The sequence below is a fragment of the Protomyctophum bolini genome, assembly GCF_963924005.1.
Source record: "Protomyctophum bolini genome assembly, chromosome: 9".
Taxonomy (NCBI): Eukaryota; Metazoa; Chordata; class Actinopteri; order Myctophiformes; family Myctophidae; genus Protomyctophum; species Protomyctophum bolini.
In genome coordinates, this window is record NC_137870.1 from 44,636,453 (window position 1) to 44,661,564 (window position 25,112).

The 25,112-nt window shown below is 44.0% G+C and overlaps 1 protein-coding gene across 7 annotated transcripts in view; it reads left to right on the forward strand.

Moving 5' to 3' along the window:
• The window catches only part of LOC308320994 (TRPM8 channel-associated factor homolog), a 34,948-nt gene that overhangs the window by 6,285 nt on the left and 3,551 nt on the right, over positions 1 to 25,112 (forward strand). For 5 of the 7 annotated variants that reach the window (XM_080771756.1, XM_080771753.1, XM_080771757.1 and 2 more), the window contains exons 2-14: positions 2,097 to 2,196; positions 8,551 to 8,787; positions 9,406 to 9,642; positions 10,986 to 11,083; positions 12,784 to 13,000; positions 14,112 to 14,412; positions 14,599 to 14,680; positions 15,280 to 15,454; positions 16,656 to 16,703; positions 17,616 to 17,790; positions 20,148 to 20,242; positions 22,636 to 22,846; positions 23,922 to 24,158. In XM_080771756.1, the coding sequence (XP_080627882.1) occupies positions 2,116 to 2,196; positions 8,551 to 8,787; positions 9,406 to 9,642; positions 10,986 to 11,083; positions 12,784 to 13,000; positions 14,112 to 14,412; positions 14,599 to 14,680; positions 15,280 to 15,454; positions 16,656 to 16,703; positions 17,616 to 17,790; positions 20,148 to 20,242; positions 22,636 to 22,846; positions 23,922 to 24,158 (2,194 nt within the window). In that variant the 5' untranslated portion in view covers positions 2,097 to 2,115. Of the gene's footprint in view, positions 1 to 808; positions 873 to 917; positions 945 to 978; positions 1,070 to 2,096; positions 2,197 to 8,550; positions 8,788 to 9,405; positions 9,643 to 10,985; positions 11,084 to 12,783; positions 13,001 to 14,111; positions 14,413 to 14,598; positions 14,681 to 15,279; positions 15,455 to 16,655; positions 16,704 to 17,615; positions 17,791 to 20,147; positions 20,243 to 22,635; positions 22,847 to 23,921; positions 24,159 to 25,112 lie in introns of those variants that run through there. The other 2 variants (XM_080771755.1, XM_080771759.1) reach the window with 2 other exon arrangements.

Below are 25,112 nucleotides of genomic sequence, written 5' to 3' on the forward strand. Positions count from 1 at the left end.
TGTTTTTTCATTTGCTGCTTTCTTTCGTTTTGGGGATTTTAGCAGTTTTTGACGGGGGGCGGGGGCATTCGAGCATGGGGCTAAATATGTATTATTTTACAAAATGTTATGGTGATTTATTTTTGTATTATTTACTATAGTCCTAATAAACCCCAGGAAATTACATCCGGCCACAAAAGATCACAGGATCTACTGAATGTGAAGGTAGCCTACTGGGGGGGGGGAGGCTTATACTGTGTGTATAGGCTCAATATGTCAGTTTGACACATTCAGATGTCTAGTAGGACTATAGTAAATAATAAAAAAAAATCGCCAACATATTTTGTAAAAGAATACATATTTAGCCCCATGCTCTAATGCCCCCCGCACCCCTGTCAAAAACTGCTAAAATACCCAAAACGAAAGAAAGCAGCAAATGAAAGAAAATGAACACTCACCTTTTACTTTCTCTAATGACAACCTGAAACATGAACCTTGGTTGTAAAAAACTAAAGTTGTCCTTCAAGGGACCCTAAAGCAAAATTTGAGTTAAAAATGTCGTCTCTGAAAGAACATAATTATATTCCATGATTTGCACCACATTTTCACGATTTTTCAAGAAATAGCAGATCCACAAGCTCATAGCGCGGCACTCGGTGCCGTGCTATGAGCTTGTTAGACCTGCTATTTTTAAATAGCTAAAGTATAACATAATGCTTAAAAAAAGCACCAAAAGGGGTTCCCGCCCTGAATGGGCTTATTACACCAAACAGTAGTGGTCACTCCATTGAACTTTCTCTCCGTCAGTTGTTTGTTCTTTGTTCCACAGGATCTGCTGTTGGCAGATCGGAGCAAACACACCCTTAAGAGATTATAAACCACTCCAGTCCACATCACTCCACCCTGCTTCAACATACCATTACATCTTATTAACCTGCTCACTCCACCCTGGTTCAGCAGCTATTGTACTGTATAAACCATTACATCTTAACCTGCTCACTCCAGCCTGCCGCTTCCATTCTTCCATCATTCTAACATTCCTAACATCCACAAGCTGACTTTTGTTTTCGGCTTATTTTTTAAATTGCAGGTTTGTACATCGCATGCCAATCTCACATTATTTTTGAGCGGCCTGTGTGTGTGTGTGTGTGTGTGTGTGTGTGTGTGTGTGTGTGTGTGTGTGTAGCATTATGTTCTACTTTAGCTATTGAAAAATCCTCAAGATCGAGCTTGTAGATCTGCTATTTAAAAGAATTGTGAAGACGCGGCACAAATCATTGAATATATTCTTTCAGTGAATGTTTTTTACTCAAATCTTTCTTCTGTGGGGTCCCTGGAACAACATGTTTTCAGATGGGGGTCGTCGGCCAATTACATATATTTTTGGGGGTCCTTGACATGAAACGACTGACATAGAAATATGGGTTTTTTCAGAAAACTGTTAGAAGGCATTTGTTGAATCGTCCTCAGGTCTAAATGGGTTAAAATTGGAGTAAAAGTACGTTTTCTAAAGATTGTCAAGCTTTTTCCAAAATGGCAGATCTACAAGCTCACAACGCATCACAAGATCAGCTTGATCAATTTCCTCCAGTTTGTTTTACAATTTTACAAAATGTAGGCATTTAGCAGCTCTTAATCAAGAGAGACTTACAGACTAGTAAGCAAGAACAAAAACATGGTATTACAACAAATACATAAAAATAGTCATCATGAATCCTACTTACGTAAGCTAAGAACCTAACAGTGGAATATCTAGGTATATAATGAAACTATCCGTGTACTATACACTAGAGTACTATGTCTACATAAAATGCTATATTCTACAGTATCGCACCTGGGGGGACGGGCCTCCTATGTTTCGGCCCCCAAACTCTGGAATGAACTCCCCAACCATCTCAGAGTTGCTCCCTCTCTCCTCTCTTTCAAAACCGCACTCAAAACCCACCTCTTCAGGATAGCTTTCCCCAGCTGAGGTCTGGTTAGTATGTCTCCCCCTGTAGTCTGTTCCTAATGTTCCTATTTAAAGCGCTTTGGGTATTTAGAAAAGCGCTATATAAATTTAAGCTATTATTATTATTATTATAGTATTATTAAATGCATCTCCTGTTTCTCTCCAGGATCTGTCTGGTCTTCACCATGTCCTCCTGCCCCACCTCCCCCCTCCACGAGCAGGCCTACACGTCCATCATGAGAGGCCTCACCGAGCTGGACCTCCGGGTAGGGTCCAACTAGGAACCTGATTCAAATGAATGAAAACAAATGGTTACCACCTTGATTGATTGATTGATTGATTGAAATATGTATTAACAGTTTGCAGAATTACGGTGTATTTCAAGCACAAGCTCAATACAAAGACTGTTAACTGTGAGTGGACGACACAATTAAACTTGTTTACAAGAGGGTCCACCTTGTTCAATTCATCAAAACATTTAGAGACGTACAAATAGACACTTTCTATATAGCCAAAGAACAGAACAGGAATTCATCATAATTAACCTCTGAATCATTTAGCTGCAGGTGGTACCCGGACCACTGCTTGTGAACCACTGGTTTGCAGGGACAACTGTTCACACAATTTTGGCCTTGGACGTGTATATACACGTCTTTTCTAATCAAAGCGCAGATGGCCTTGGGCGTGTATACACATCTTTATTGATGTGGCTTCTCCATACTCATTGCTTTTTCGCGCATGTGCACTGCCGTTCACTTCCTTGTTTACGGCATATTTTATATTTTTTACTTCCATTTCTGCTAAGCAACAAGCTATATATGCTTAGATGATTTTGATTTATATTAGGATACATTTGCACGACTGTAAAGATGAAACGGAAGTGGAGCCTCCACTTCCGCTTTATGGCTTGCTCATGATCAGAGCTTCCGTCGCTCCAGACTGTACGACGGAAGCATTCATATTTTACTCATGATCAGAGCTTCCGTTGCTCCAGACTGTATGACGGAAGCATTTATATTTTACTCATGATCAGAGCTTCCGTTGCTTCAGACTGTACGACGGAAGCATTCATATTTTACTCATGAACAGAGCTTCCGTTGCTCCAGACTGTACGACGGAAGCATTTATATTTTACTCATGATCAGAGCTTCCGTTGCTTCAGACTGTACGACGGAAGCATTCATATTTTACTCATGAACAGAGCTTCCTTGCTCCAGACTGTACGACGGAAGCATTTATATTTTACTCATGATCAGAGCTTCCGTTGCTTCAGACTGTACGACGGAAGCATTTCTAATTTTACTCATGATCAGAGCTTCCGTTACTCCAGACTGTACGACGGAAGCATTTATATTTTACTCATGATCGGAGCTTCCGTTGCTCCAGACTGTACGACGGAAGCATTTATATTTTACTCATGATCAGAGCTTCCGTCGCTCCAGACTGTACAACGGAAGCATTTTTATTTTTCTCATGATCAGAGCTTCCGTTGCTCCAGACTGTGCGACGGAAGCATTTATATTTTACTCATGATCAGAGCTTCCGTTGCTCCAGACTGTGCGACGGAAGCATTTATATTTTACTCATGATCAGAGCTTCCGTTGCTCCAGACTGTACGACGGAAGCATTTATATTTTACTCATGATCGGAGCTTCCGTTGCTCCAGACTGTACGACGGAAGCATTTATATTTTACTCATGATCAGAGCTTGCGTTGCTCCAGACCAGAGGTGGGCAACTTTGACGATAGAGAGGGCCACAATATTTCCACACTGACTCCAGTGGGGCCACATTGCATATTAATGTCGTAGCAAAAATAGCCGATCTACAAGCTCAAAACGCGTCGCACTGCGACGCGTTTTGAGCTTGTAGATCAGCTATTTTTTGCTATATTTGAATTGAAATCCTCAATATTTTTTTTTGCCATTCTTTTATTGGAATCTTGAAGTTAAAGTTTTATTGAATTTCAAATGGATTTAGTTATAGTTATCTTATAACTTTATGAATGAAATACAAATACATTGGACATTAAAAAGAGAAGACAATAACATTGCAATACTAGTAATTAACTGAAATCAATAATATATCAATGTTCGGATATTAACCTGAGGGCCGCATTACGTGATGGTGAGGGCGGCATGTGGCCCCTGAGCCGCCAGTTGCCCATGTATGGCATAGACACGTTGAAGCTTCCACTATACCTTCTGGCAAAATGTGGAACTTCAGCACTTTCACACTGAAAACTGGAGCCTTTTCCCTGAGTGACGGACACAGATAGACTACTGTATGTCTGGCTGACGCAACACACCGGCTTCACGGATTGGCCAGAGGCGTCACATGACGTTTGTACCACTGTAGAGATATAAGAGATAGTGTGTGGTTGACAGAACTGCATTCTGGGACAGAGACGGAGAGACAGAACTGCATTGTGGGACAGAGAAGCAAGAACAACCTGATGTTAGAATGATCCGCTGGACCATCCATCTGAAAGGAGGAGCAGAGAGATGTCGCCATGCAGCTGTGGTGCTGCGGGACAAGCTGTACTGCTTTGGAGGAGACAGTGATCCCCTTGAGGTCCACGTCTTAAACACAGTGTCTTTATGCTGGAGGAAGCTGACCCCAGGAAGAGGAGGAGGACGCCACCTAGAGGTTCCATCCAGGCGCTCTGGCCACACAGCTGTGTTGGTTGAAGATATAGTCTACATCTGGGGAGGGAGGCCTTACTGCAATGTGCTTTATGCATTTGATGTTGACTCCCACAGATGGTTCAAACCCAGGGTTTCTGGCACTGTTCCAGAGGAGAGGGAGAACCACTCAGCCTGTGTGTTGGAGAAGGTCATGTTTATACGTTTATATGGAGGACAGACCAAGCTGAGTGTATGGACTAATGACATGTACAAGTTGGACACCAGCACAATGGTCTGGACTTTAATTAACACCAGAGGAACTCCACCTGTATTAGTTCACTCTGCCACCATCATCGGAACAAAGATGTTTGTATTTGGATATTTTGGGGGGAATCAGTACCCCCTCAGAGTGTTTGACACAGAGACCAACCTCTGGCTGAGCACACCATCTCCACAGCCTCATCCAGAAGGACTCTGCATTCATTCAGCATTTACCTACAATGGAGAGCTGTACATATTTGATGGAAATGTGTGGAAATTCAGTCCAGAGACCTTCTCCTGGAAAAAGGTTGAGCCCAAGGGAAAGGTCCGGCTCCGGAATATACTGAGATATGCTGCTGCATGCATGGTGGGAGATCGTATCTTCTTCTTTGGAGATCTTCTGTCTTCTGATGACCTGTATGTCTTAGACTTCAATCCTAGCCTCAAGACATTATGTAAGCTGGCAGTTATTCAGTACGGTCTGGAGCAGTCGGAGCTCACACACCGGTGGGAACTGGCAGCCATGACAACCAACAATAACAACCCGACGACGCCGACATGATAAAAGCGTGCCTACGATAAAGAAGGAAATATAAATAATAAAAATCACACCCGTGTGAAGTGAGAGGCGCTAATATATTAAAGTCTTACTCAGTCATGTTGATTAGGTGATGTAAAACAAACGGTGCCAACACAATCATTAAACACCATTAACAATAAAGAGACAATATGGCGTAAATGTTCCCTTCATTGTCAATGCGTTTACTAAACAAACTTTGAACTAAAGACAAACATTAAACCTGTGTATAGGAAGAGCCCCTCAAAAATCTGACAAATTCATAAAACGGCAAAAAAAATTACACTTGTGTGAAGTGAGCGGTGCCTTTGACTTGTTTGTCTGGGGCACCCGTCACAACTGCCCCTCCCTACCTACCCTACCCTCCGAAAAAACCACCCACACCCTCAGATCTGAAAATATGGATCTGACGGTACCGCAGACGATGGAGTCTTTTAAAACGGGCTTAAAAACGTATTCTTTTTTTTCCGAAAGGCCTTTTCGTGTCGAACTGTTGTTTGACACAGACAGGTGTGATTTTCTTTTTTTTTTGAGGGGCACCGGCCCCTCCTATGCCATGCAGCTTTGTGTGTCTGTGCCACAGACTCTGTGGGTGGCTGTGGCTCAGAAGGTAGAGCAGGTCGTCCAATGATCCGTGGGTCGGCGGTTCGAATCTCCTCCTCCTCCTCCTCCTGTCCACATGTGGAAGTGTCCTTGGGCAAAGACACTGAACCCTACATTGCCTCCAATGAGTCGGTCGGTGTGAGCTCGCCACCGTCGGTGTGTGAATGTGGGAAGTAAGGACGCTGGCGTCGACTGTTCACCGCTTCACCTCCCAATGTATGAATGAATGAACCGTTGTAAAGCGCTTTGAGCACTTGGAAAAGCGCTATAAAAATGCAATTAATTATTACTTGCGCAAGCAGAGCGCGCAAGTAATCGTTTCGCTTGGTCTCTTCGAAGTGAAGCCAAGTTTTCTTCAACGGTAAATCTGTGCCTGGTTTGCTGGGACTAGTTACAACATTACGTCATCCTTGAGAGAGTACATGGTGTGTATATGACGTAATGTTACAAGTTACAAGTTACAACATTACGTCATATACACACCATGTACTCTCTCAAGGATGACGTAATGTTGTAACTAGTCCCAGCAAACCAGGCACAGATTTACCGTTGAATAAAACTTGGCTTCACTTTTTGGAACCAAGTAACCACAGTATACTGCTAATCAAATTACAACTACATACTCTGTATGTAGTTGTAACTAGAACAACTACATACAGTCTGTGCCTGGTTTGCTGGGACTAGTTACAAGTTACAAGTTACAACATTACGTCATATACACACCATGTACTCTGGTCCCAGTTCACAACGATGACGTAATGTTGTAACTGGTCCCAGCAAACCAGGAACAAACCTACGGTTGAAAAAAACTTGGCTTCACTTTTTGGAACCAAGTAACCACAGTATACTGCTAATCACATTACAACTACATACAGAGTATGTAGTTGTAATTTGAAATCGAGATATTAGAAAAAGTAGAACACGTATGTATACATGTAAAAAATAAAGATCTATATATCATTCTTATGTACAGATCACCTAAAACAAACCTTACGGAATTAAACACATTTCTCAAGAAAATGGTAAAGTATCTATCATCTCCGACTTCCACAATTATGATAATAGGAGATTTCAATGAAGACCATTATACTGAAAAAGATATAAATATAAAGACCTTCATGTCAAGATTAGGCTTTAAACAATTAAATACAAATCCAACTACAGATTTCGGAAGTATTTTAGATCATGTATATTTCAACAAATTTGAAAGTATTATTACAGAAATTGAAGTTAGAGACACATATTACTCTGATCATGATTTAGTATTAATATCACTATAGTACAAAAATAAATTACAAAAATGAAATACATTTAAAACAATTGACAATTTACAATAAGTAATAAAATAATTATACTGTATAATATATTTTAATTCAGTTTATATACCTTTTTTTTTCATCACATATCAATGATTCATTTTTCTGTAAAAAAGTAGTTAGGTAGCAAATAGTTACACGTAATGATTATACATTTCAAACGTTCCTTCACAGAGATACTGAGATGTGATACTTTCCAGCGGTCGAAATTACTTGCGCGCTCTGCTTGCACACTAGTAGGCCATTTATGGCCTACTAGTGTGCAACAAGCAAGTATGCACTCGGCAGAGTGCAGTTCTAGTTATTATTATTATCACAGTGATGATTTGATTGGTTGAGCACGGAATGTCACATCACATTCATTCCGCTCTTAAAATCACACATCACATACTATATGATGAGTGTGATCTTTCTTTCTCGTTTATGGAAGGTAAAAAGGAATAAAGTGTCCTTTAGTTACAGTCAGTGTGTCACCGTATAAAGATAATAGTCATCAGTCCAGTACCAAGAGATAAAAAGTGTCCATGTTTATCCAGATTTTTTTTTGTTTGCCATTTTTTTATTGGAATCCTGAAGTTACTTTTTTTTTTTAATTTAAAATGCATTTAGTTATAGTTATGTTCACTTTATGAATGAAATACAAATATATTGGACATAAAAAAACTAGACAACAACATTTTAATATACTATAGTAATTAGCTGAAATCAATAGTCATAGCACTATAGCAATAGTCATAGCACGCCATAGTACATATGTATAGCATAGTAGTATATATGTAAAGTTTATACGTATACATTTCATTCTATAGATATTCCACTGTTACTTTCTTAGCTTACGCATGTTTCATGATGAATGTTTTTATGTGATGTATTCCCATGCTTTTGTTCTTGCTTAATGTAAGTCGCTCTGGATTAAGAGCGTCTGCTAAATGCCTAAATTGTAAAATTGTAATAATATATCAATGTTCGGATATTAATCTGAGGGCCGCATTACATGATGGTGAGGGCCGCATGTGGCCGCCAGTTGCCCATGTATGCTCCAGACTGTACGACGGAAGCATTTATATTTTTACTCATGATCAGAGCTTCCGTTGCTCCAGACTGTACGACGGAAAAGCATTCGAACATTGCAAGAGGCAACAGTCTGGCAACGCGACACTAAATAAACTGCTAACGCTATAGATCCGCCCCAGCGTTCCCAGTGACCCTCTATACCCCCCCCCTCCTATACCCCCAGAGCCCCAGCGTTCCCAGTGACCTGGTGCTGATCGGGGACCACGCCTTCCCCCTGGCGATGAACAGCCGAGGCCAGGTCCTGATGGCGGCCTCGGCGTACGGCCGAGGACGGATGGTGGTCCTGGGCCACGAGGCCTACCTCGCCGCCTTCCCTGCTCTGGTGGAGAACGCCCTGGTCTGGCTGCGAGGGGACGCCGGAGCCGACAACCTCTCGGTGGGGATCCACCGCAACTCCAAGGTATATACTGTAGTGCAAGGGTGGTGGGCAACTTTGACGATGGAGAGGGGCCACTACATTTCCACACTCACTCCAGAGGGGGCCACATTGTGTGTTACTGAAAAAATTGCAGATCAACAAGGTCAAAACGGGAATCGCACTGAAACACGTTTTGAGCGTGTTTAGATCAGATATTTGTTTGCTATATTTGAAATGAAATCCTTAATTATTTGTTGCTATTTTTTTTTATTGGAATCCTGAAAAAGTCAAAATTTTATTTAATTTCAAAGGCCTTTCCAAATGCCTTTAATCAATACGGTTATGTTAACTTTATGAACTAAACACAACGCGGCGCGAAGTCGACGATGTATGGAATTTCTTAAGATACTCTTACGTTACTGAAAGTTACTGGGAAAAAAATCTTTGAATTTTGTTTAACACAATTGATGCCCATAGATTTGTGTGCCCTCTTCTATTTTTGAAAACATCTAAGAACGGCTGACACAGAAACTTTTTCAGAAAACTGTCAGGATGTAGAAGACATTTTTTAGAATCTGATCTCAGGTCAGAATGGGATAATGCCAAGACAATAATAACAATAATAAAATCCCCCCCCCCCCCCCCCCCCTCCCTATATAGGCCGTGGTGGACAACCTGAGCAGGTCCAGCTTCCAGAGCAGCGTTGTGGAGAGCTTCAGCGAGGCTCTGGGCGTGGGCGTGTACGTGACCGACGGCTACGGCGTGTCCGCGGACGTCGTCGGTGACCTGGTGGCGTACGTGAAGGCCGGAGGAGGCCTGCTGATGGCCGGCCAGGCGTGGAGCTGGGCCGAGGAGCACCCCAAGGAGAACGTCCTGCTGGGATACCCGGGCAACAAGGTGAAACCGTCCGTCCGTCCGTCCATCTAGCTCTGGTCCATTAACCTGACTTTGCCAGCTGGGGGCGGTATTGGGTAACCATGTTCCCCAACACCGCAACCATCTGGGACCTCTCAGGGAGTTGAGCTAACACCGAACCGCTCCGTACCGAACCAATCAGCGTGAGCTAAGGGCGGGATATGTGCGAAACCGGATGTGAAGCTATATAGACACGTCAATATGATTGGTTGTGTTTGCACGCCCACACGGTGATAGACAGACGGTCCCATCCAGTCATCTACCAAGTATCTTGAAAAAAATAAACAGCCCCGTCATCGAATTTCCTCCCGAGATCCCAGATCCCAATAAGCTGTGAAACAAACTTGTGTAGCAAGCTTCTTGGATCTGGCAGCGTCAGGTTACTGGTCCATAGCTAAGGGCCGATTCATACTCCTATTTTAGAGCCGAATAAATGTCGGTTCGGCTCTGTAGAGCCTATAATTTGACGTTCGGGGGGGGGCGGGTACCGTCCTAAAGTCGACTCTTCGGTGCTACTGAAAATTTCTGACCAGCCGAAACCATTTCGGCACGACAGCGCCGAAACAGCGGTAATGAATCGGCCCTTAAATGGTAAATGGTGCATTTATATAGCGCCCTTTATCCAAGGCGCTTTACATAGATTGTGCATTATACATTCACCCATTCATACACCGATTGCGACGGAAGCCATGCAAGGTATACCAACCAGCACATCGGGAGCAATTTGGGGTTCAGTGTCTTGCCCAAGGACACTTTGACATGTAGACAGGAGGAGGAGCTGGGATTCGAACCGCCGACCCATGGATCATTGGACGACCTGCTCTACCTCCTGAGCCACAGCCACAGTAGCTCTAATGCGTTGCATTTAGAGCTATATATGTTACTCTCGACTTCCGCCGCTCGCATGAATGCAGACCAGCCGCTCGTCTTTAGCGTAAATAAAAATAACGTTTTTGCTACTCACCAAAACAAAGGCGGGTTGTGTCATTAGAAAGCCTACTTTCCTTAGTGGGAGCACTCTGAGCCCCCCCACCACACTTATAAACTGTACTTTTTGGCCAAAAGGGGATTTTGTTTCCACCGGGAAGAAAATACTTTTAGTTACTCCACTTCGCCTCCTACCGATATTGCCCAGAGAATTGCCTCATAGAGAAAAATCCCTTTCTGGCCAAAACATAATACCGCTTTTGTTTTGGTGAGCAGCAAAAACGTATACCGTCTACTACAGAATGGAGCACACACACAAAAATAAATAATTTCACCCACTTCTTCACACATGAATGAACCTGTGATGTGACAACGAGGTTTAATTTGTGACTGTGCAGGTGTCCAGTGTGTCGGGTATCTACTTCTCGGAGCATCGTGGGGAGTTGGAGTGTCTACCAGTTCACCCACAGATCCCCTCGTCCTGGCTGGCTGTGGCGTAAGTAGGCCTGTATACAATGTGTTTGCATCAGCGCTGGAACTTTGCGGAGGGTGCTCCAGCACCCCCTGCTGGTGGAGAGGAGAATCTTTTGACATGTCTATCAGAGCGTGCTGAATGCAGAATGCACAGCGAGTGAGTTGACAGATAGACACAACGTGACGAGACAGCAAAAACCTGTTGTAGTTTTACTTTCACCTGCACCAGGTTTAAAGAAATCTAACCCAAACAACAACACAATAAGAGTCACATACTCTTATTATGATTAACTCGGTTAACTAGGTCCTAAATAAGTCATTATTAGGCCAATTATACCCGAATAAGACCCGCAATTTTTCGCTGGTATAAATACCTTACAGCGCCCCTGTGTGTTTGTGTTGAATAAGCTGTGTCCATTGGTATTTTATATCTGTATTATTCCGGACTATTTATTTGTTAACTGATCCTGTTTATTATTAATATTAGGTAATGTTGGGAATATAATCTTCAGTGTTTGTTTAATGACTTACTGTAGCTATGTGACTGTTTTTATGTAACTATTTGCCAAACCCATTATTGGCTATTTCCCCTACCATAAGCCCTCAATGGGGGTTGGGTTATTAGCACTACAACCCAACTCCCATTGAGGGCTTATGGTAGGGGAAATGGCCAATAATGCGTTTTTTTGCACAAAATAACACCTGGACCTCTTTGGTGGGGACAAACTACAAATAAATGTAAGAAAGCCTTCTAGCCCAAAATTCTCCTTTTAACCCATTCTGGGCGGGAACGCCTTTTGGTGTTTTAAACATTATGTTATAATTTAGCTATTTTTGAAAAATCGTGAAAATGTGCCTGAAATCTTTAAATATATGTTCTTACAGAGCGAGTTTTAACTCAAATCTTTGCTACTGAGAGAAGGTCCCTGGAACTACATATTTTCAGATGGGGGTCGGTGGCCAATGTCATATGGGGTTCCTTGACATGAATATGTTTGAGAACAACTGACATAGAAACATGGGGTTTTTAATAAAACTGTCAGGATTTAGAAGACTTTTTTTTTAAAATGTCAACGTCAGGCCTAAATGGGTTAAGAGCAAAACCGTCCCTACCATCTTGTGACTGTAGAAGGGAACCCGTTTTGGTGTTAGCATTATGTTGTGCTTTAGCTATTGAAAAATAGCAAATCTACAAGCTCATAGCGCACCACCGAGTGGCGCGCTACGAGCTTGTAGGTCTGCTATTTTTGAAAAGCCGAAGAGCAACTGACATAGAAGACATTTTTTAGAATCTGATCTCGGGTCAGAATGGAAAACTGTCAGGATGTAGCCTGGGCACCATCATATGCTTACGTCATGTTGTAGGCAATGGTTTGCCTACAACAAACAGGAAGCTGTTTGTTGCTTCCTGTTTGAATAAAAGCAATAAAAGCTCTCGTAAGCGAGATCTTTTATTGAGAGGGAAAAGGAAGTTGTCACCGCCTGTTCATCCTGTCTGGCGACTACAAAACAATACTACAACATGACGTAACCACATCATCCGGCCCCAGCTCGGATCATACAGACTTTTGAAACAGAGACCAGGCTTTCCTCCGAGGCGGTGGAAAGCCTGGTGAGGCGAGGTTAGTCAGGATGTAGAAGACATTTGTAGAATCTGATCTCAGGTCAGAATGGACATGAGTGACCACACCACCACCTCCCTCCCTCCCCGTCTCTGTCCAGGATCGATCAGGACTTCGGGGACGACCTGCGCTTCCTCCTGCAGGGCGTGCAGAACTTTGACATCCAGGGAGGAGCCATCCCGTCGGAGGTTCTGGTCCACGGCCCGCTGGCCTTCCCCATCGGAACCACCGACAACGGGCGGGCCTTCCTGGCCGGCGCCTACTATGGCCAGGGCCGGGTCATAGTGGTCACGCACGAGGGCTACATGGGGCGACAGGTGAGCTGGGATACATATGGGGCTTTGTGCACACATAGGGACAAATTAGCCATTGGGCCATGGGGCCGTGGCCCAGGGGCCCTTGGCTCTCAGGGGCCCTTCGGGGGAAATTGGACCGTGAGGTACTATAGGTTTGACGCCCTGGAAAGGGCTCCTGGGGCCCTTCATTGGCCATTGATTTTGTTAAATTTAGGTTAAAAAGGTGATAAAAATACGAAGATGTTGTGCGCACTCGCGCTATGGGGGCCCTGCAAGAATTACCGGCCCAGGGCCCCTCGTGGCGGTTAATCCGTCCCTGCGCACATACACGCACACATACTGCACACATCTGCCTGTGTGGCCCCGAGTGTCAGAGGAACCTGAATCACCTGCCTGTGGCCCTGAGTGCAAAATTAACATTGCATTAAGACTAGACTACAACACTAAGAATATGACTAGTCTCCTATATTGCGTCTTCTGAAATGGTTTAGTCTAGTCTTAAACGCTGTGTTATTTAAACGGTGAGGCCTTGCCATGATGTAACTCCAAATGTGGACATTTGACATTAAAAAGAAAATCGCTCCAGTGATTAGAAATTGATAATTCAAAAATATGCTCCTCATTGACTTACATTGTACGCTGAAACAGCTCTCAAAGTCACTCTTTTAGTATATACGTAAACAAACACTAACAAAGTTTATTCAGACAATATAGAGCATTACCAAAAAATAAATGTATATCTTTTATAAAAATGTTAACTTCCTGATTTTAGTAAAAAACGTCTTCCAGTGACATCATCGATGGGGAATCCAAGCTAATAGAAACTGCAGGCTTTCTAGTCCTGAAAAGTTGCAATGCGAAAATGGAAGCCATGGTTCTCACGGTAATGAAAATCTAAACATTTTTGTAAAAAAATCTTGTTTAAAAAAAAAACTGCCTAATGATGATGTCACTGGAAGACGGTTTCTAAACTGCCCACAGCCCTCCTATATGAGACACAGACTGAGTAGAAAAAAATCGTACCATTTTATCATGATTATTGGTGACGACCTATTATATGAAGATGGGTTGAAAAGTGGTGAAGTGGTCCTTTATTAACTCTGCTGAAAATAAAATGAACACTGCTTGACAGGAGCTGGCTCCCTTCTGGCACAACGCCATCCGGTGGCTGGACGAGGGACGCCGGGGCCTGGTGGGCGTGCGGCCCGACGTGGGCTTCGCCGCCCCGCTGCTCGCCGGGTCGGGCCTGCGCTGCGAGAAGACCGGCTTCCGCAAGACGGGCCTGAGCGTCTTCGTGTGCACCACGTACAGCGACGAGCACCGCGAGGACATCCAGGACTTCGTGGCGGAAGGAGGGGGTCTGTTGATCGGAGGACACGCCTGGTACTGGGCCCAGACCCACCCGGGGAAGAACCCCCTGACGGAGTATGTAGGTAGGATGGTCTGTACTGGTACTGGAAATAGCCGATCTACAAGCTCACAACGTGTCACACAGCGTGATGCATTGTGAGCTTGTAGATCTGCTAATCTGATAATGTGAACAACGTGAAACGGATGATATATATAGTGATCAACGTATCAAACAGATCACCTGTTTTTTCTCTTCTGTGTTGTTGCAGGGAATCACATCCTGACCCGTATGGGTCTCAGCCTGTTGGGGGCGACGTTGAGCCCAGGCTGCTACAAGGCCCCTGATCCAAGGTTTATTTCATTTACATTTGTTTTGTTTTTTTTGTTTTTTTTGAGTGGCGCAGCCAATCCATTGCCCGGCAATCTGTGTCCCTGCCTGGCTCACTGGGTCCGAGCACGGAAATAGTGTTTTTGTGTCACTGTTGCGCAGCCTAACACACACACACACACACACACACACACACACACACACACACACACACACACACACACACATCATAATAACAGTGAACTTCATGTATTCCAGCCAGGCTAGCTGTAAACGCATCATAATAACCGTGAACTTCATGTATTCCAGCCAGGCTAGCTGTAAACGCATCATAATAACCGTGAACTTCATGTATTCCAGCCAGGCTAGCTGAAACACATCATAATAACCGTGAACTTCATGTATTCCAGCCAGACTAGCTGTAAATGCATCATAATAACAGTTAACTTCATGTATTCCAGCCAGACTAGCTGTAAAAACGCATCATAATAACCGTGAACTTCATGTATTCCAGCCAGGCTAGCTGTAAACGCATCGTAATAACCGTGAACTTCATGTATTCCAGCCAGGCTAGCTGTAAGTGTAAACGCATCGTAATAACAGTGAACTTCATGTATTCCAGCCAGGCTAGCTGTAAACGGGGCTACCACTTCAGACAACTGCTGCGTCGCTTCGCCGGTCACGTGGTCCAGGGGGAGAAGCTCAACAAACAGGACGAGGCGTGTCTTAAGAAGCTGGGCGGAGACTGTGCCCATTACCTGCACATGAAGGCTTTCGACTGTTCCTCCTACACGCAGGTGATGCTGCTTATTATTATTACTTGCGCAAGCAGAGCGCGCAAGTACTATAGTTTCGCCCGGGACTCGTATGCACCGTCCCAGCCGTCCCGCCAATTTTGATGCGTACGCAGCAAATGACATGACTAATTGTGCCTGATACGGCAGTGGTGCCAGATTACATACATGTATACAGTACATAGGAGCATTACCTTTAATCCTCCATTTATGGCAACTAGCAAGTATGCACTCGACAAGAGTGCAGTTCTAGTTATTAGTGTGATTGCCCTGAGGGCAATCAGACTATTGTTTTACTGCAATTTTATTTATTATTTTCTTCCTAGATAAACTTTATTTTGGCACGCTACTCCTCCCACCGTAAGGGCTATACTTACAAGACTTGGAGGAGAGATTCATAATAATTACTAAAATGAATTACCTTAGAAGTATACCGGTCGGCCTCATGGTGGCGCTATAACAGCCAACTTTACGTTTTTGGGTATAACTCTTGAACCGTAGGTCGTAAAATCAAAACGTTTTTTTCCCTGGATTCCTTGGATCATGACGCCACGCCCATTTGCGTCTAGATAGATTTCCCGCCATTTTGAATTTTGTTCAAAACACACTTTTTGCTCCTCCTCCTAGAGATTTTGTCCAAATCTCACGAAAATCGGTACACATGATCTACGGACCTATCCGGTTAAAACGGCACAGTCAGAATTTAGAATCTTCCGTATCGTTCGGCCGTAATCGTCTTCCGAAGTTAGTGGGAGGGACCTATCTTACGAAACACGCCACAACTCACGCACGGAATGTCCGATCCGTCCCAAATCTGAATCGCGTGTCGAGGGTGGCTTAATCAACGCGGAGCCAAAAGCCATTCCATTTGACGGCTGCAATGTCGGCAATCACACTTTGCAATTTCCCAGAATTGCCTCTTTCTAGTTATTATTATTATTATTATTGTTATTATTAATTATTAATTAATTGCATTTTGTATTTTTTTAGGGGTGGGCCTCCTATGCACAGCTGTGCGTGCGTGTGTGCGCATGAAATGCACGGAATGGGCCCAGAATGCACAGTTTTGTGTGTTTATGAGCACAGAATGTGCTCAGCTGATTGGCTGAGCACGGAATTTTATGAATGATGATGAGAGACACTTGTGCCCCCCTCAAGTGTGATTTTTATAATGATTATTATCCTCCTCCTCCTATATATGCAGGTGGTGTCCACCCTCACAGACATCTTGAAGAAGTCAGGCATGCCGCAGGTGGGCTATACTGGGGATGATCATCCCCGTTATCTATAGCCTAATCGATTTGTTGATACTCAATTGACCTGATAGCTATAATCCCCTCCCCAAACTGCTATGGTCCAATCACAGCTAAGCATAACATGGGTTATACAAACATCTCCACCAATAGTTTTCCTATAATGATAAAATAATAAAAGTCACGCACTTCGCACATATATTTTTCCAGTGCATACGGTATGGCAGGCCTTGTTGTCGGATATATTTGGAAGAATATTTTGAAGGTCTGCTTCCAAAAATTAACCAGTATTTAATGTGTAAAAATCCATGATATTTACATTGGAATGAATGAGCCCGGCTGTGGGAGTGTCTAACCCTGTAAAGACCGGATATATTTCTACTTGCAAAAAAAGAGATTTCAACCTTAACTACTTTGTACTACTAGGACTTATGTTAAAAAAATATGTAAAAAAAAAAAAAAAGTTTGATGAAAATGTTATGCACATTTATAATAATTATATAATTATATAATAAATTAATAATTTACATTTGGGGGGATATCTTTCACAATAATGAATAAAACATGTTCTAGATATTCTAATGATCACAAAGAAAACATATATATTACAATTATTTTAGTTACTTTTATTAGGGTTAAAGGTCGTCAGGTTAAAATTGATCAAAATTCCAGTAGTAGTAGTAATTCCAGATTTTTTTTAATTTGTGTGAATTTCAGCCTCTGTGGGGGCATTGCAATGAACATCACTGATGACGTTAAGGCGAAAAAATGTAATAATTAAAATAAAAATGTTACCGAAAAGCAACGCTGGGTCTTACAGGGCTAAGTGGGAGAGGGCAGGGCTTATAGCTAAAGGTGAATTATTTGATTCATCGAAAAAGTAATGGGTCAAACCTAATGCCCCCCCCCAGGTGTGCGAGGGCTGTCCCGTGCGGAGCCCCAAAGACCACCTCCTCCTCAGCGTGGGGGCCGAGGTCTACAAAGTGTGTCCCCAGCCAGACGCTCTGCTGCCCTACCTCATCAAGAACAACCCCGTCATGCCTGTCGTCCACAACTACAAGATCCACCTGGATGTCCACACAAAAGGTCACCATTTACACTTTGAACCCATTCATTAACCCATTTTGACCTGGGAACGATTCTGCAAATGTCCTCTAAATCCTGACAGTTTTCTTGAAAAAAGCGATGTTTTTCTATGTCAGTCGTTCTCAAACACTTTCATGTCACTTTTCACGATTCTTCAAAAATAGCAGACCAACAAGCTTGTAGGTCTGCTATTTAAAAAAAATCTATGAGCTTGTAGATCTGCTATTTTTCAATAGCTAAAGCACGACATGATGCTAACACCAAAATGGGTTCCCGCCCAAAATGGGTTAAGATCTGAGACCAGATTTTACAAAATGCCTTCTAAATCCTAACGTTTTCATGTCAAGGACCCCCAAATTGACACCAATTAGCCCCGCGGACCCCCCGTTTGAAAGGATTTGCCAGGGTCCCCCTCCTTAAGAGAAGACTTTTACGGCTCTGGCAGTGATTCTAAACCTTTTTAATTCCAAGGACCCCCAGTTTCACATGCATATTTGTCTATACAGAACCCCCCATTTAATGGCAATTCTATCTCTGGGACCCCCATTTATATTGTAAAATCAATGTTTAATGTAACTCTGAGAGTGTACAGTTAGTTACTGTTATTGCGAGAGTGAGGTCTATACAAGACACTTCATCCCATCACATTCCCAAATGTAAACAAAAAATCACACCTTCTTTCAATGTCTGTGTTTACACAATGTCTGTGGTGTTTACACAATGTCTGTGTTTACACAATGTCTGTGTTGACACATACATTCAAAGCTGGCCATCCATTGTCAATGGCATTCAATGTTTGTGTTTACACAATGTTTGTGTTTACACAATGCTTGTGTTTACACAAACCCTCAAAGCTGGACATACTGTAGGAGCGCTCCTCAACAACCATATAAACAACAACAAGCACACTCTCCCAGACAGTCTACTATAGTATTGAAGTATTAGTGTTGAGTATTGAAGACTGCAGAGTGTAACAACAGCTAGTTTCTTTCAACTCACTTCCACATTATGAATTAGCAAGACAGCACCCCATAGCATAGCAGCAGACAACATGGGCACAATCAATGTAAATCCATTCAGCAACAATTACAGTTCAATTCTCACCTTTGATGTCTTCAAACATGTAGTAATCCATAATCAAGGGCGGACGCTGTTGTGGAGTTGCCCAGTAAAGCTGAAGTCCTCAGGATACAACTGTTGTAGGCCTACAGTAGGCTAGCTCCTCTAGGGACAGTTGCAGGCCTACAGTAGGATAGCTCCTCTAGGGACAGTTGCAGGCCTACAGTAGGATAGCTCCTCTAGGGACAGTTGCAGGCCTACAGTAGGATAGCTCCTCTAGGGACAGTTGCAGGCCTACAGTAGGCTAGCTCCTCTATGGACTGTTGCAGGCCTACAGTAGGCTAGCTCCTCTATGGACTGTTGTAGGCCTACAGTAGGCTAGCTCCTCTAGGGACTGTTGTAGGCCTACAGTAGGCTAGCTCCTCTAGGGACTGTTGTAGGCCTACAGTAGGCTAGCTCCTCTAGGGACTGTTGTAGACCTACAGTAGGCTAGCTCCTCTAGGGACAGTTGCAGGCCTACAGTAGGCTAGCTCCTCTAGGGACAGTTGCAGGCCTACAGTAGGCTAGCTCCTCTATGGACTGTTGTAGGCCTACAGTAGGCTAGCTCCTCTAGGGACAGTTGCAGGCCTACAGTAGGATAGCTCCTCTAGGGACAGTTGCAGGCCTACAGTAGGCTAGCTCCTCTATGGACTGTTGTAGGCCTACAGTAGGCTAGCTCCTCTATGTACTGTTGTAGGCCTACAGTAGGCTAGCTCCTCTAGGGACTGTTGTAGGCCTACAGTAGGCTAGCTCCTCTAGGGACTGTTGTAGACCTACAGTAGGCTAGCTCCTCTAGGGACTGTTGTAGGCCTATAGGCTCCTCTAGGCACTGCTGACTTCCTTTCTTTACAAAAACTTTGCAATAGAGACGTTTGGCATTGTGAGGCTAACATTTAGGCTACTCTCAGAGAGGCTTCTCGTTTATATTTAATCATAAACAAAGACACGAGTTTCTGGGGTGAAGACAAACAAATCTGCCACATTCTAGAAACAAGCACATGTTGACAGGCCTCAGGCAGGCATGACCAATCAATCTATGCAGGTACAGATGGACAAACCAGGCAGTGCCAGCCAGTGGCTACAGATCCAAATAGGGTAGCCCACTACCATATTTTGCTAAATTGAAGGCAGTGATTGCATTCACATTATGTTATGCAATGCAATGTAATGCAATAGAGAGTATGCACATGCATGATTTTCCCACTGTGTGTGTGTGTGTGTGTGTGTGTGTGTGTGTGTGTGTGTGTGCGTGCGTGCAGGTGGACATGAGTGGATCAGTACAGGACTGTATCTCTCTCCTGGAATGAAGACCTACATATCTGTTCCATCACAGATTGTCAAGAAGGGATGGCAGGTAAGGAGCAACATGACAAAACCCAGTGGGCAGAACATCAAAGGGGGCGATAGAAGTCTGCAAGCCCGTTAATGCGGGCCCAGAATCGGTACGGCACGTATTGCTGTCGGATGGAAGACTTTGTCCAAAACCCTAGTCTTTTAACCCTATAGAACACTAAACATACGTGTGGTGTTCAATGTCAACAAAGTCCCTGATCTCAACACCAGAGGGAGTTCAACAAACACAATCATGCAACCCAGATTCGGCTCAAACAAGTTGATTCAATTGATGTCGCTCCGATGCCACTAGAATCCCGAATGCCCTACCAACAGCCATTAAGAAATGTGAATCCCTAGACCAGTGATACTCAACCTCAGGCCCGCGGGCCACATCAGGCCCGCGGGACCATTATGACTGGCCCACCAATGAAAATCTAAAAAAAAGAAGAAAACATTATTATTAAGTAATACTATTAGAGTTGTACTATTACTAGTACTATTGAACGAAAATATGGGGGGGGAGATGCAATGCAAATGAAAGACATATACTGTGTATCCCTATTCCCTGACATAATTTTATAGCTAAACGGACAGAATTCTATTTTTTTTTAATGATGAAACCCAGCTGCCATTAATAGTTGGAAATGGAAATGGAAATTGCGGAAATGGAAATTGCGGAAATTGTAATTGCGGAAATTGCGGAAATGGTGGAAATGGAAATTGCGGAAATTGCGGAAATGGTAATTGCGGAAATTGCGGAAATGGAAATTGCGGAAATGGAAATTGCGGAAATGGAAATTGCGGAAATGGTAATTGCGGAAATTGCTCTTCACTTATAGCTATCTATTTTCAGGTAGATTGTTTTATTTTACTCAGTCAGCCATATCACTACTCTTTTCATGAAAAAGGTCATAGCTGGGTAATCTATTTTCAGGCAAATTGTGTTTATTGTATTTTATTTTAATCAGCCATAACAATTTATTTTCTGTTAACCAACTTGCTGGCTGGCAGGCAGGCAGACAGCTACTCATAGACAGGCAGACAGACAGACAGCTACTCATGGAGAATTGGAAAGGCAGGCAGTCAGACAGCTACTCATAGACAGGCAGACAGACAGCTACTCATGGAGAATTGGACAGGCAGGCAGACAGCTACTCATGGACAATTGGACAGGCAGGAAGGCAGACAGCTACTCATAGACAGACAGACAGCTACTCATGGACAATTGGACAGGCAGGAAGGCAGACAGCTACTCATAGACAGACAGACAGCTACTCATAGACAATTGGGCAGGCAGGCAGACAGCTACTCATAGACAGACAGACAGACAGCTACTCATGGACAATTGGACAGGCAGGAAGGCAGACAGCTACTCATAGACAGGCAGACAGACAGCTACTCATGGACAATTAGGCAGGCAGGCAGACAGCTACTCATAGACAGGCAGACAGACAGCTACTCATGGACAATTAGGCAGGCAGGCAGACAGCTACTCAGACAGGCAGACAGACAGCTACTCATGGACAATTGGACAGGCAGGCAGGCAGACAGACAGCTACTCATAGACAGGCAGGCAGACAGCTACTCATAGACAGGCAGACAGTAAGACAGCTACTCATTGACAGACAGACAAATTTACTCATGGACAGACAGACAGACAGGCAGGCAGGCAGGCAGGCAAAGAGCTACTCATGTTATGTTATTATGTTATTATAACAGCTACTCATGTTATGTGCAATAATTTGTGCAGTTATGGAAACAGCTCTTTGTGTTTATGCAAGAAAATGTAACACATTTATTTATTTACATATTGTGTGCATGCACATTGTACTTTGATACATTTTGCGAAAATAAAGCAATTGAAAGAGAGAAGTTATCAAGTATCATTAATGTCGTAATTTTATCTACTGGCCCCTGGCCCCTTGCCATTTTTGTAATGTGGCCCACAGGTAAATCTATTTGAGTATCCCTGCCCTAGACTCCTTCAAAACGAGCAAAAATCCCTCCCCCGCCCTTTTTTTCTCCATGCTGTTCATGTTCTTCCCTCTTTTTTTTACTTTCTTTAACTGTATATATGCTGATTTATTTCTTCTTCATATAAGTGCATTTTTGTAAGTCTTCAAAATAATGTTCTGATGAATTGAAAATGGAGGACTGTGATGTAAAGAAGTCTTAGTTAGTGCTTTGTTTTGGTTTAACCCATTCTGACCGGGAACCCATTTTGGTGTTAGCATCATGTTATGCTTTAGCTATTGAAAAATAGCAGATCTACAAGCTCGTAGCGCGCCACCGAGTGGCGTTAAGCCTCGTAGCAGTATTTGTATTCACTCGTGCTTTTGTTTGAAACGCACCCATTCTACAGTATATGTGAATACAGATTTCAATCAATCAATCAATCAATCAACCAACCAGGTGCAGGTGGGCTGCCAGACGGACCATCTCAACGCCGACGAGCTGAAGAGGGCGCCGTGCGTCCACGAGCGCTTCCGCGTCGCGGCGGAGATGGTGCAGGTGTGGAACCTGTGGGGCGGGCTCATCTACCTGGTGGCTCCGCCCCACACGCAGCTGCAGGGGTCGGAGGTCACCGTGCAGGTGGCCGTGCCTGCTCCCTACTACAAGCACGGTGCGTGTGTGTGTGCGTGCGTGTGTATTTCTGTACACCTGACCGGTGTTTTTCTGCATGTCGGTCCGTTGGTGTGTCTAATCTGCGCGTGCGTCCCTCTACGAATATGTAATATTATAAAAGCCACTATGGTTAGGATGCCTCTCGGGCGTCTCCCTAGGGAGGTCCTCGAGGCACGTCCCACTGGGAGGAGACCCCGGGGCTAGACCAAGGACCACGTCCCACTGGGAGGAGACCCCCGGGGGGCAGACCAAGGACCACGGCCCACTGGGAGGAGACCCCCGGGGGCAGACCAAGGATCACGTCCCACTGGGAGGAGACCCCGGGGCAGACCAAGGATCACGTCCCACTGGGAGGAGACCCCGGGGCAGACCAAGGATCACGTCCCACTGGGAGGAGACCCCGGGGCAGACCAAGGATCACGTCCCACTGGGAGGAGACCCCGGGGCAGACCAAGGCGCAGTTGGAGGAAACGCATCGACTCACTGACCTTGGAACGTCTCGGGATCCACCCCAGGAGGAAGTCACTAATGTTGTCCTGGAGAGGGAAGTCTGGGAGCTCTCTGGTGGAGCTTTTGCCCCCGCGACCCGACTACGGATAAGCTGTTGAAGATGGATGGATGGATGGTTCTGTTTATAGAGAGCTGGGCATCTCTACAGCCTTCTGTCAAATAATATGTGATGATTTTTGTATTTTATTTTTTAAGAGTAGCTCCAATACTTGGTTCTCCCAATTTAGTCGTTTTAAGGACATTTTAAATGCCTCTTTTAAAGGACCTATAACATAAAATTCAACTTTTTCCATTTCTTTTGTGATTTTGGGGCTCCCATATGTGTTTTCTATCCCCACAAATAACCAATTTTGAACAATCAGGCTTTCATATCATACAGGTGCTTTAATGGAAATTGCTCTCAGGAACAGCTCAACTGATTTTGGTCTCATCGTGATGTCATCAATGTCACCCTACTTTGTACTAACTGTAACTTTGAGGGACATAGACAATATGATATTAAATATTAAAAGCCGTTTTAAAATGCATGTTATTTGCGCTTTAAAATGCCTCTTCTCCCCCAGGTGTGACGATGCCGGCCGATTGGTCGTTGCTGCGCACGGCCCCCGCCCCCTGGGCGGAGCTAGAGTTCGACAACATCATCCTGACCGTGGCGTCGCACAACGTCCGGAAGCTGGAGCGTCCCGACGAGCTGGCGGCGCTCTGGAATGACATCATGAGGGGCGTGGCCGACCTGGCCGCCATCCCGCACAAGTTTCCGCGCAAAGAGCGCTTCGTGGCGGACGTGCAGATCTCCGCAGGTCAGCACAAAACCTTTAACCCGTTCTGACCTGAGATCAGATTCTAATAATGTCTTCTATACATCCTGACAGTGTTCTGAAAAACCTCATGTTTCTATGTCGGCGGTTCTTCGATTTTTCAAAAATAGCAGACCTACAAGCTCGTAGCGCGCCACTCGGTGGCGCGCTATGAGCTTGTAGATCTGCTATTTTTCAATAGCTTAAGCATAGGGGGGGGCTCGAGTCAGACTCAAGACTGAGTGTGGGAGGGGGTCGACATACACCAACAGCTACACATAGGAGGGGCTGTCGCCCCTCAACAATTTTTTTTTTTGGGGGGGAGGATCCTCAGATGATTAGCTTAATGTGAAAACATTGTTTTCTCACTCAAAATGGTAAATGGTGCATTTATATATATATAGCGCCTTTATCCAAGGCGCTTTACATAGACTGTGCATTACATTCACCCCTGGGAGCCGACATTTTCTCCTGACCGCAACAACGCCTTTTAACATCCATTCCACGGTAGTAGGCCTACAATAGTTAGCTGGATGTTAACTGTTGTATACTTTACCTGTGTTGAGAAGAATGAATGGTCAAAATGACGGCTTGGAGAGTCGACCTGAATTATCTTACGTGTGCCGCGTCATACAAGTGTATACTGTACTATACTCTCATGCTTATAGATCCTCGGGCGGCTCACGGCTGTTGAACAGCCTATACAGCCGCAATATTAACCTTTACGGTTACCATCCAGCCACTCTAACCCTGAGCCACCGCCGCCCCATGTGTCCATGTGTCCATATCAGTGTTGTTTTTGTCGACTAAAACTAAGACGAAAAATGTCCGTCGACTACCTTTTTCCACTGACAAAAACGAATGGAAACTAAATGAAAACTAAGCTACGACAACTAAAACTAAGACTAAACATACTGACAATTTCGTCGACAAATAAAAACTAGACTAAAATGTTAT